The 12,119-nt window shown below is 47.3% G+C and overlaps 1 protein-coding gene across 2 annotated transcripts; it reads left to right on the top strand.

The window, feature by feature from the left end:
* The first annotated feature begins 43 nt into the window (after positions 1-43).
* FAF2 (Fas associated factor family member 2) lies at positions 44-11,483 on the top strand. Of its 2 annotated transcripts, none has more exons than XM_015876107.3 (11): positions 44-125; positions 4,258-4,326; positions 4,667-4,801; positions 5,484-5,560; positions 6,090-6,228; positions 7,551-7,636; positions 7,717-7,808; positions 8,634-8,811; positions 9,733-9,904; positions 10,135-10,278; positions 10,658-11,483. In XM_015876107.3, the coding sequence occupies exons 1-11, from the start codon at positions 63-65 to the stop codon at positions 10,838-10,840; spliced, it is 1,338 nt and encodes a 445-aa protein (XP_015731593.1). In that variant the 5' UTR covers positions 44-62; the 3' UTR covers positions 10,841-11,483. The 2 variants fall into 2 exon arrangements, with proteins under 2 accessions (XP_015731593.1, XP_085375403.1); XM_085519277.1 differs by having other exon boundaries at positions 4,174-4,326.
* Positions 11,484-12,119: the final 636 nt, after the last annotated feature.

Raw genomic sequence — 12,119 nt, 5'->3', positions numbered from 1 at the left:
AGTGCGAGCGGGCTGCGTCACTTCCGGTGGGTGACGGAGCGGCGGGTCAGAGGCGGAGGAAAATGGCGGCGCCTGAGGAGCGGGAGCTGACGGCGGAACAGACCGAGAAGCTGCTACAATTCCAGGTGCTGTGCAGGGGACACCGGCCCGTCCTGCCGCCTCCGGGCTGCTGCCGGCCTGCGTTAGGGCTGGGGGTTCATACGGGCCCTGCCTGGAGAGAGTGCGGCTGTACCGGGGTGCGGGGCCCAGGCTGGGCTGGAGGCGAGAGGGGAGCGGCCTGTGCTCGGTGTCCCGGTGTTCGGTACGGGACAAGTGTGAGACTCCATTGGGGATGTGTTAGTCCGGGGCTTTGTTCAGGGCTGTGCCCTCAGTGCTTCGTTAGCAAGGCAGGAAATGAGCGCTGAGTGAACACAGGCCCGGCCGTTTGAATCAGGTGAGCTGCAAACGGCCCTTTGTTCATAGCGGGGAGTGACGAGGCCTTCCTGGCACAGTCAATTAGTCCGTGAGTTTCTATGGAGTCCAGCCCATGAACCAGCCGTATCTCACACATCCAGTGTGGTGCTGTCCGCTGGGGATTGCGGTGATCTCATCCCACTGCATGACGTGAGCTAGTCCCAACCTCTGCTCTGCAGGGGACCCAAAAGAGGCAACTGACAGATGTGTTTGTTGGGGTGAAAACTGCCCTAAAGCTGAACTGCTGCGGCTGCTCGGGGGAAAAGTAATTCACCTGTTGTGTTGTCAGACAACGAGAATTGCCTTCAGGTGTCTAGGGTTTGTTTTTTCAGTTGTAAGGCATTATATGGTGTCATGTGGACTGCAGTCTTAAATAAATAAGGAAAATATATATATATATATATATATTTGTCATTTAAGGATATTATCTCAGTAGGTACCTGTATTTTAAAGGGTCCTTGGAGGCATCCAGCCCTGCTTTCCTTGGCTTGATTTAGGTGCAAATGCTCCTCATCATTCCTGACACTTTCCCAACCTTTATCTTAGAGCCATGAGGGTTGAAAAAACTCCTGAATCTACTGCAGCATTTTTCTATAACCTTAAATTCAAGTCTTTCTCAGTATAGAGATCCTGTCTAAATATCTACCCCAGATTTAGCATGTTGGACAGTCTTAATTTATTAATTTACAGACAAATAAGGTGCAAGAGCATCAGCAATTACTTTCTTGGTATTACTGTTTCCCTGGTAAGCGTATGAGGCTTAAGCTTTTGCTTTGTGCTTCATGTATAGAAGCAAAACAAGCTGGAGGGAAGCTTATGCAATAAGACATCACAGCGCTTAACCTGCTGAATCTGGACAGATAGGACCAGCTGCACTCATCAGTTTCCCTGTTGCTATTTTCAAAGCCCTGTGGGCAGCTGTGAACTGAAAGAATCCCATGCATTTCCTCCTTGTACCTGGTATTACCATGGAGAGCAGACTGTGGGCTTGGGAGGAGGTTCCATATTTTAGCCCAGCTTCCTGTTGAGCCCCAGTTTGAAGAGGGTGAAACACTTGGGCTGCAGAGGGGATAAAATGGGTAGTTATTAGACTGTGTGGAGCCTGGTGTGAGAGATGCAGTACAGAAGGCTTCAACACCAGCATCCTGCTCCCCCATCTCTTAGGTTGTGCAGGCTTTTCCCTGGGGCTGTGCAATGGCTGGCTTATCTGGGGACTCTTTTTTTCTTTAGCTTGACTGTGTATTAAGTAGCACCTGCTGTCTGGGGAGGATGGTTGTCTTGCTAAAAGTCATCTGTATGCTACTGCACAGCACTGCTCCTGTTAGCTTGTAAACCTTTCAGGCATTACCACTCTTCAAGGAAGCATAGAGCTGCGCAAAGGAACACTGTAACACACTGTTGTTGTCATTTGTGCAGCGTTCTGTGGTGGCAGAGCTCTGTACTTCCACAGAAGGCGTGCTACAGCAACGTGAGTAAAGCATAAGGAATGGAGAGAAGAGCGTGAGGCAGCAAAGATGAGAGCAATAGTAGGAGGCCCTCTGTAATGTTACATTTAGGAGCCAAAAGGAAAGTGTGGAGGAAGAACTGTGCCCTTGTGCTGGAAATCACTGTTTCCAGGGTAGAGAAATAGATGCCTGCTTCTGGCCTGAGTCAGCTGGGTTATTGTACTGTTTAAATACACAATTGTACAATTTACACACTGTCCAGTTGTAATTGTACAATTGTAAAGTTGACAGATAAGCAGAGGTTATGCAGAAAAGAAGATAAACAACAAACACTCACCGATGCTGAGGCTCACAGTAGGGATGGATGCTCCCGATGCCAAGGCTCACTGCAAAACTCCACATGTGAGCAATCTCCAGAAAGAGATCAGGCCTTAGTGGTGGTCAGCCCTTAAATGGGATCTAGGGGAGGTGCAGCCAGGCTACAGCCCTATTGGGAATACAGCTCAATTACCTTCACCTGTGCTCCCACAGCTGACCCATCACTTACCTCAGATGGTTAATCAGAGGTTCAGGCTGTGATCAACAGTTTCCCTTACACATACATACTTTGCATTAACTCTGCTGATGTTTATGTGATGTGTTATGGTAAAAACTTTGGTAAAAACAGCTGGGGAAAATCAAACACTCGAGGCTGAAAACCTCTTCAAAGAGGAAGGGGGAAATAAGACACTCCAGAGATCTTTAGCACTCAGTGCATCGTGTATCGATCAAAACTTTCATAAACACATTTGCTGTAATATGCACAGAGAAACTCTTCTGCTAAAGGCTATTTTGCTGCTTGAAGTCAGATATTCCTTACCATTGGAAATGGGATTTTGTGGGATTTCTCAGGGGTTGGGAATTAAGAGCAGTGCCAGGTGGATTTGCATCTTTTGTGCAGCGTTTCAACATAGGACCATATCTGCAGAGGGAGAGGATTTCGTAAGCCCAGCATACAACCTTTGTCCATCCAGGGGATCCCTTTGGTCTTTGAAGTGTAGAGTTGCGCTTTTCACTACTCCAGGATTAAGGAGGTTTTGGGCTTCTGAGCAGTGTCTCAATGGTGATAGACAGAAAGAATGATACCCAGCAGCAGCTGTGGTGTATTTTGGGGCAGTGTTTGAGGGGTGTTTGAGAAGGTAATGCTGAACTTCCCTGTCTTCTGTTGGACACGGTGTTTTGTCTTCTGAATATTATTATCCATTATCTCAGGCTTAGACCTACACTTGTATAGAGGTTTCTGTATGAGAGCACTAATTCAATGGGATTTGCTTTATTTTCAACTATAAGATATTGTATATGGATATGGGTAGCAAATAAGTTTCAAGTCTCTCATCCCCTGCTGTGCTGACACAGTAACAGTAGAAGGTACTGCAGAGAAAAGGGTTAACAGTGGTTAAGTGTGAATGACCAGTATCAGCATCTACCATGAAGCTTTGTGTGAATTGGCAGTTAAACTGTCTTCGTGCTGTTGTTGTAGTGTATGCAGGTTGTTCTGAACAGCCCACATCTTCCAGAACATCCTTCTGTCTCACAGAGCATATCAAAGCAACATTCCAAAAGGTGCTGAGCTCTTAGTTGCCCTTACACAGGGGATTTCTCGCTCCTGCCCTGCAGTGTTTCGTGATGCGGCTTTGCTGATCAGAAGAGTGGGATTTGGGTGGCTTTGTTGCTTCTGTTTCATGTTGAGAACATACATATCAAGATGTGGAGCTGCACTCCTGTGGAGTTGTGCCATTTTAGGAGCTTGTGAGATCAGACACACCATCAGCACGGCAGTAGTGCTATAGTGATGGCCAGGAAGGACTGAAGTTCACCTCATGGAAGTCTCTGGGAAGCTCAGTGAGTCAAACAGCCCAGCTCTGTCCAACAGAATGGTTTCTGCCCAGTAGAAGGTAGAGATCTGTTCAGATATTGTGAAAGTGGCCAGGAAATGCTTAAAGTTAGAACTGAGCTCCGACACTGAATAGGTCATTTGTCCATAGTGTCACTTGGTGTTAAATACTTGAATAGGAGAAACAGTGGGAATATATACACAGTCCTCCAGCAAATCCTGATTCAGTGCATTCTTATATAGTCAGCTTGTCGAGATGGCTTCGGAGGCTTTAAAGTGAAGCAAGAAATCAGGAAAATGACAAGTGGAAGTAAAAGGGAATGTGAACAGCTAATAGGAGCACAAGATGTAATAGAGATTGCACATGAGGATGTATATCAAGTTACTGCCTTGTGTTCACAGACATCACCATCTGCATCCTGCAGAAAAGCTGTGCTGTACAACAGGCTTCCCTGGCACTCAGTTGCTTTTACTCTCCTTCTTTAGGACTTGACTGGCATAGAGTCCATGGACCAATGTCGTCACACGCTGGAGCAGCACAACTGGAATATAGAGGTACAGCTTCACATGAGCTTTGGGATGGGAGAGGGCTTCCTCATGGTAACACTTAACCTGTTAGCCCCTGCATGTACATTAGTAACTTGCTATAAAAGTATTGTGATGCTGCTGGAGAGTTCTTAGAGCTGCGGTCTCTTGTCTGCTGCTTTGTTCTTCCCCATAGTGTGCAGATGTAGGCTGTCATGTAGAAGGTTTTCCACAAAGAAATGGGTGCTGCTGTTTCCAGTTTGTACTGAGTTGGAATGCTCTGGGTCTGTGGGTAAATGCATCCAAAATATTCACACATTCTGTACCCTTAATTGCCTGAAATGTTTCTTTGCTCTTTCTTGTCTTAAAGGCAGCTGTACAGGACCGGTTAAATGAGCAAGAAGGTGTCCCAAGTGTCTTTAACCCACCCCCATCTCGACCGCTGCAGGTCAATACAGCAGACCACAGGATCTACAGCTATGTTGTTTCAAGGCCACAGCCAAGGGTAAGTTATCTTAGAGTGGATTTTGTCTTGTCTCTTTGTTTGCTCTGTGAACAACAGGACATACAAATAGGGAAAGGAATTGTTTTCTTTACAAGCTGTTACCTCCTTTCTGAGTATTTTGTCTTCTAAAAACAAAACATAGAGCAATTCCTTCAGCCTCTGTTATTTCTGTAGCCATTTTCTCTGTTGTGTAATTCACAATGAGACAGCCTTTCTCATGTCATAGGATGTCTTCCCTGTTGGTAGGTTCTGTTGGGATGAAGAATTATCCGCTCGTGATGGCAGTGATTATCTCTCTTTTCAGACCCCATAAAAAGCTCAAATTCTCAAGTTCCAGTTATTTGTATTCATGTGTCATGAACATATTTCATGGGCCCTTTGTGGGCTCTTAATCACTCTGTACAGTTAAGAAAACTACTGAGTGTGAAGCCATTGCTTAGTGAAGCAGTCACGCCAGTTTTCAGAAGCATTACTTTGAATTCTTGGTAAAACATATTAATCACTTAAATTTTAACCTCTCCAAAGCCATAAAGTGTTGCTGAGGTTGGTTTTGTGTGTATGTGTGTGATGATTTGAGCCTCTGTTCTCTCTGTGTGCTTGATGCTGGTGTATACTTCTCTATTTCTACTGGTTCGGTGCTGGATTGGTGACGATGTTCTAATTCTTTCTTTTGTAATTGCAGGGCCTTTTAGGATGGGGTTACTACTTCATAATGCTTCCATTCCGTTTTACCTATTACACATTACTTGATATATTTAGGTAAGCATTTTTTTCTGCTGACTCATGTATCGATTGCATCAAGGCACACTTAGATCTGGCCCTACCTCTATCACTTGGATCTTTTTAACTCTAATGACAGATGAGCATTTCCGTTTGTTTGTTTGCTCAGCTGACTTAATATGCAGTGTTGTTAAGCACCTACACTGGCAAGAGAGAAAATGTGCTGCAGGAAAAAGAAAATAATGCTTTGTGGCTCAGAAAGTGAAATATTGAAGTGGAATTTCAACTCCACGTGGGTTTTCAGTTTGAGTGCAAAAGGGAGACAAAAGGTGGTGTCAAAGTCTGTCCTGCTGGGCCAGGCTCCAGTTGAACCTGTGCTAATCTGGGGGCCTTTCTGTTGCAATTGTGTTCTTTTGGAGCAGGTAGTGCAATTTGAATTATAAACATTCAAGGGACTCAACTGTGGTTTTTCCTTCTTATGAATGCCAGTGATTGTTTGTGGAAAAGAAAACCTGTTTTTCAGAAAGTCATTGAGCTGAATTTCCAGTGTGCTTTGCTTCCTTCCTAGGTTTGCTCTGCGTTTTATACGTCCTGATCCTCGTAGTCGGGTTACTGACCCAGTGGGTGACATTATTTCATTTATTCATATGTTTGAGGAAAAATATGGGAGGATACACCCTGTCTTCTACCAGGGAACTTACAGCCAGGTCAGTGTTACATGTCAGTGTGTAGATGTGGGGGAGATGAAGAGTGGGGATTTTACCACATGGTATCGGAGCCTACATGGCAAAACCACTTCTTGAAGTCCAGTGTTTTGTCTCCAAACTCTTCAGCAGGGCACTGGGAGAGTTAGTGAACAAGTGTATTAGAAAACCAGTGTCTGCCAGGCTTGTTAACATGCCAAGCCTGCAAAGTTGGAAAGCAAAGCTGCTCTGACTGTTCCTCGACCGTCTGTATGGCTCTGTAGCCAACAGCTATTCTTTGTAATCCTGTCTTTGTTTTTGTAAACTGATGTGGTGTGCCAGAATCTGTCCTTCTGTTCACCAAATTGGGATTGGCTGCCTGGGCTTGTATCATAATGTAACTCCAGAATTTGGTGCAAGGCCTCAATGTTGACAGAGGGAGCTGCTCAAGAAATAACATGAGGTGAGAGTTCCAAATGTTAGATCTGGGCTGGTAGTGCTCACTGGTAAGGAAGGATGTCCCCATGGGTGCTGCCTCTTCTGCAGCTTCTCTCAGCCTGGCCAAGAGAAGGGGCCTCCTGCTGAGCATTCCAGCAGGCAGTTGGATCCGCATTGCTTCCCAAGTGCCAAAGAAGAAAGTGGTGTCTGTCTGTTCCATGCTGCACAATGATGGAGCTTTCTGCCTCCACAGCTCTTCTAGGCCCCTCTGTCTTGCCTGGAATCCAAACTTAAATAACCATGGAATGGTTAGGCTACCAAAACTAAATACCAGCGAAACAAGGAGTTTGTTGTACACTTATTATGTGGCCTTGTTAAGAAGTGCTCCTGGGTGGGTGGAATCCGCAGATTTTATATGCAGAAAGTTTTGTTGCTGAGTTTGTTTCGTTGGAGCCCGCAGCGTTATTGAGTTGGCCTCTTTGTTTTTCTTAAATGTAACATTTTCATTTGATGTGGTGTGATGGCTGCATCCTGTACAGGCTCTAGTGGAAGGTTCATTCTTACCTGCTGTGAGTCTGAGGCATGAAGGAGGGTTGTTTGCTGCCAGCTCAGCCTGGTGGGGAGGTGCAGGGGTGTCAGCTTGCATAGCTGTGTACCCAGCTCTGAGTTCAACATTCTCCAAAGCCACATCCCAAAAGGAATGTGGAAGAGCATAGTTGTTGTCCTCTTAAATGAGGGTTGAGTTGGAAGGTCTGGTATGTTCATCCTCCGTTTGATGCCTCATTAAAACCGGTTATTGGCAGAGAAATGGCCCAGGTGAACGCTGCCAGGTTGTTTCACACAAGTCTTGTGGGTGCTGTTTTCCCTTAGGGACCCTGTAACTTTACGTTCTCTGTTTTTATGCCAAGGCACTGAACGATGCCAAGCGGGAGCTGCGCTTCCTGTTGGTTTACCTTCATGGAGATGACCACCAAGACACGGATGAATTCTGCCGGTAGGTAGGAATGTTTTCCAAACTGTTGTCCTTGGACCTTAAGTGCAAATTTACTCACATCATCTCTTCTCATCCACCAGCAATACGCTGTGCGTACCTGAGGTGGTTGCCCTCATAAACACTAGAATGCTCTTCTGGGCTTGCTCAACCAATAAACCAGAGGGATACAGAGGTGAGTGTGTCCCTCCTCAGCTTTACCTATACCCTGTGATCTCTGGGACAGGCCAGATGCTCTTTGACAGATTCATGTGTTTGAAACGCTCTGCTGGTTTCTGTGCAAGAAGATGAGCACGTCACAAGACTGCATGGGAAACTACATGCTGGTTTGGTGTGATATCTCATAGGGCCTAGTTAATTGCAGAGGAATACTTACTACTCTCAACCTCAACTGTTCCATGTGTTTCTGGGCAGTCCTAATTGCGTGTATTTAACTACAGGTGTTTAAGCTGCTCTCAGTGGCTTGTTAATGGGAGTTAGTGGGTGTGAACTTAGAACCCCCCTAACCTGCCCATCCCCTGTTTCAGGACGGTCTGTCTCTGGCAGAGATTATCTAATTTTGTTCTAAAATGCCTTTGATGAACAATCTTCCCCATTGCAGTGTCTTCCAGAGCGCAGCCATCCTTAATACCAGCAAGTGTTTCCCCGTGTTTTACTTCCTGCAGCTAAACCCAGAGCTTCTTGTCCCATTTTGAGTGTCCATTCAGAGCAATATATTTCTTGTTTACATTCAAGAAACTTTTTAGAGCTTGAAAGTTGGTTGTTTTGGTGTTTGTTGGTTTTGTTTTTCCCGTCCCCTTGCTGTCTGTGTTCCAAGCCACCTCCTTGTTCTGCTCATTTATCAGTTTTCAGTTGACAAAAGGAAACCTGTGGCTTTTTCTGCTTTGGAAGAGATAGTGGCTCTGGAATCTGCTCTCCCAGGCCGTTGTGATGAAAACATTTGTGCTGTGCCCCTTTGCTGATCCTTCTGGAAGGGATAACGATTGTGCCTGTCTTCCAGTTTCCCAGGCTCTGCGGGAGAACACGTATCCATTCCTGGCTGTGATCATGCTGAAGGATCGCAGGATGACTGTAGTTGGGCGGCTAGAAGGCCTCATCCAGGCTGATGACCTTATTAATCAACTGATGTTCATCATGGATGCCAACCAGACATACCTGGTGTCTGAACGCCTGGAAAGGTGTGACAGAACCTGAGCTTAATAATAATGCTGATCGTAGAGAGGCAGGCTCTGCTCTGCCCCATTCCTCCCTCCAGATGCTATGTGTAGACACGTAGATCAGTGTCTCCTGATCAGTAACACAGTACATGATCTCTCCTCTTCCCAATGGAACCACTGGTCTATAAATTCAGGAGACCCGGTAGCTGGGGAGTCTGATGTGTTGCCCATACAGGCCTGTTACTGACAGGTGAGGCTGACTGTTCTACTGTTATATGCAGCTGGAGCAAACCTGTGTTGTGCTGGAGCTGTAGGTGAGGGTTGGAAATAGGCAGCAGAAGCCAAGCAGGAGGGAAGGAGTTGGAGGAGAGCTGGTGTTTGCAGCCAGCTTCCTTTTGAGCAGTGCTGCCTACATTGGCTGTCCTGAATTCTAACAGCATTTGCTGCATTGCTGCTGCTGCCTCGCTAATGTGAGCTGCTGTTCTTGATAGCTCCATAGGAATAATGTGCAGACTCCATTGTAGGACGGCACCTGGTTTCCTGCCTGCTCCTTCTCTGTGGAGGATCCTATAACCCTATAACATGTTTTGATGCTCCTGGCTTCTAAAATGAACGAGGAGTTAATGTGATGGAGATAAAGCCATGAACAGTGTAAAGTGTGATGCTGAAATTGTAGCCACTGCTTATGTGGCATCTGTCTGTTCTGGCAGACTGCAGTGGGTGACAGATCTTTTGTTCCGTTAATCTCAACTCAACCTAGGGGAGGAGTTTGTGTGCCAGGGAGTGCAGGGACTCAGCTTCCCTTCTGGTTGCTCATGGTTCTGTGTGCTCTAAATGAATTATTACCTGGTGCTCCTGAGAGTTGGAGGCTGTACCGTTGGCCTGCTTTGCCTTCACTGGTGGGGCCTGCTAACCCTGATCACTTCCTGCTCATCTTTGTAGGGAAGAGAGGAACCAAACCCAAGTACTGAGGCAACAACAGGATGAGGCTTATTTGGCATCCTTGCGTGCAGACCAGGAAAAAGAACGTAAGAAGAAGGAAGAATGGGAGAGAAAGAAGAGAAAGGAGGAGGAAGTGCAGCAGCAAAAACTAGCAGAGGAGAGACGGCGACAGGTGAGTGCAGGCTGCCTGCTGGATGGCTGCTCTTCTTGGATGCTCGCGGTGTGTAGGAGCAGTGTCTGCAGTAGGATTTTCCAGTCAGACTGGAGTTGCTGGTCTTGTTTGGGGCTTGTGCATCCTCCGAGCCTCCTGGAGAAGCTGTGCTGCAAGGGACGAGCATCAAGGTCAGCTCAGTGCACACCCATTGCTCCTTTGCTTCTTCTTCCTTACTTGGTACTTTGCAGACGCTGCAGGAGGAGAAGGAGCGGAAGTCGGAATGTCTTCCTCCTGAGCCACATCCTGATGACCCAGAGAGCGTTAAGATCATTTTCAAGCTGCCCAACGATTCCAGAGTGGAGCGGCGATTCCACTTCACGCAGTCACTGACGGTGAGCGTGGGGCACAGCTGACAGGCTGCTTCTCATTGTGGGTTGGGTTCAGAGGTTCCACAAGGGGTTTGACAAACCTTTTGTTCCACTGATATTGCTTAGAGGTAAGGAGGGTTTCTTTGGATCTGATCTCTTCAATTTGGAAGAGAAAGATTATGGAAAAAGATGGAACAAAACTCTTCTGCAAAGCTCTCGTTGCTCCCTGTTCAATATGGAGTATAGGAGGAGCCAGAGTTGGTATTCTAGGATGAGTCTGGTTCCATGCATGCTGAGACCATGGCTGCGTTGTGTCTATAACATGGAGGGCTACAACCACAGCTACGTTCCAGCTGCATCATCTCTTCCCCAGCTGGCAGTTATCCCTGTGCTTCTCTCCCAGGTAATCCACGACTTCCTGTTCTCCCTTAAAGAAAGCCCTGAGAAGTTCCAGATCGAAGCCAACTTCCCTCGCCGCGTCCTGCCCTGCCTCCCTACAGAGGAGTGGCCCAACCCCCCCACGCTGCAGGAGGCCGGACTCAGCCACACGGAAGTCCTCTTTGTGCAGGACCTGACGGACGATTGACACTTTCTTTGTTGTTTTTTTGTTTGGTTTGTTTTTTTCCACAAGACACAAATTGGAAAAGAAAATTCAGATTATTATTATTATAATACGATATTTTTTTTTAAAAGACTGCGTACAAATGAGGGATCAGAGACCACGACGCCTGTGCCAGCTGTGCTGCGTGTGCACGCTGGCAAGAGGGAGTGTGTGCACGTCCTGGCACACCCATGTACACAGCCATCCCCTGCGCTCGGAGGGCAGAGAGGGAGGGGATCCCGTGTTGCCCCTCTCCCTTCCAAGGGGAGGAACAGGAATGGCAGCTCTTGGTAATTATTGCTTTTATTGATGACAATAATAATAAAACCCCGACAACCCGATACCTTGTGAGGATTTGATGCTCTGCTGCTCCTGCCAGCCAGAAGACCGGGCACCTGAATGTGCTGGGAGTGGGGTTTGGGAAAGGGCTGGACAAGAATCTCTTCAGCTTCCCTCTCTGTATAAATAGTTTTTCTTTTAATATTTCTCTTGCTTTGTAATGACCAAAGGAGAACGGGGTTGACTATAGTATTAACTTTTTTGATAAAGAGCTGGTTCGATTCTTACCTGTGTGGGACCTTGCCCAGGGTTCTTAGCCTGCGTAGTGTAATAAACTCTGCCTCTAGCATGTCCGTGCGATGCTTTCTGCTTTACACACTGCGGCGCTGCCCGGCTGGAACAGGGCACGGTGGAGGGAATCCTGCTGCGGGTCTGGGGTTGCTGCTCACAGCACTGGGGGGGGTTGCACAATTTCTGGCCTGCTTTGAAGATTCGTTGGTTATATTGGGCCAGCAGAACTGCTGAAGACAGATATAATACATAACAAGGGGGAGGTGGGGTGGGATGGGATGGGGGTGCCTCCAGCTTGTCCTGGGCTGAGCAGAAGGGAGAGCTTCCATTGTTTGCTGAGGGATGGGGGTCCTTGGGGAGGGCAGAGGGGAGTAAGGACAGCAGAGAGAGATGGAGGGGTGGGTTTAAACCTGCTATGTGACGGGCTTTGCTGGGGGAGCTGCTGGCCATGGGGAGAGGGAGCAGGGGCCTCTTCCTTCCCCCATGGCTTCTCTCACTCTGGGATGGATGGCTGTGGCGTTACACTTAGTGCAGCCTCTATGAGACACACAGGGGAGAAGAGGGCACCCCCCTCGTTAAGCACTGCACTCTGTGTCCTCTTCAACACGGACAGACCTTCCTCCTCTTCCTCCACCAGCTCCTTTCAGCCCATGGTGGGAGCAGCTCTAGGTGCCAAACCCCCCCTTACCCCTTA

Source organism: Coturnix japonica, chromosome 18, assembly GCF_054131305.1.
Source record: "Coturnix japonica strain WE chromosome 18, WE-NBRP24, whole genome shotgun sequence".
NCBI classification, from domain to species: domain Eukaryota; kingdom Metazoa; phylum Chordata; class Aves; order Galliformes; family Phasianidae; genus Coturnix; species Coturnix japonica.
Note: the sequence above shows the minus strand (reverse complement) of the source record. Positions and strands in the feature narration are given on the sequence as shown.

Excerpts from the sequence above, each read along its gene's own strand:
- FAF2 (XM_015876107.3), top strand. The coding sequence starts at position 63 with ATGGCGGCGCCTGAGGAGCGGGAGCTGACGGCGGAACAGACCGAGAAG. Across the intron at positions 6,229-7,550 it reads ACCAGGGAACTTACAGCCAG|GCACTGAACGATGCCAAGCG; the intron begins GTCAGTGTTACA and ends TTTTATGCCAAG. Across the intron at positions 7,809-8,633 it reads TAAACCAGAGGGATACAGAG|TTTCCCAGGCTCTGCGGGAG; the intron begins GTGAGTGTGTCC and ends CCTGTCTTCCAG.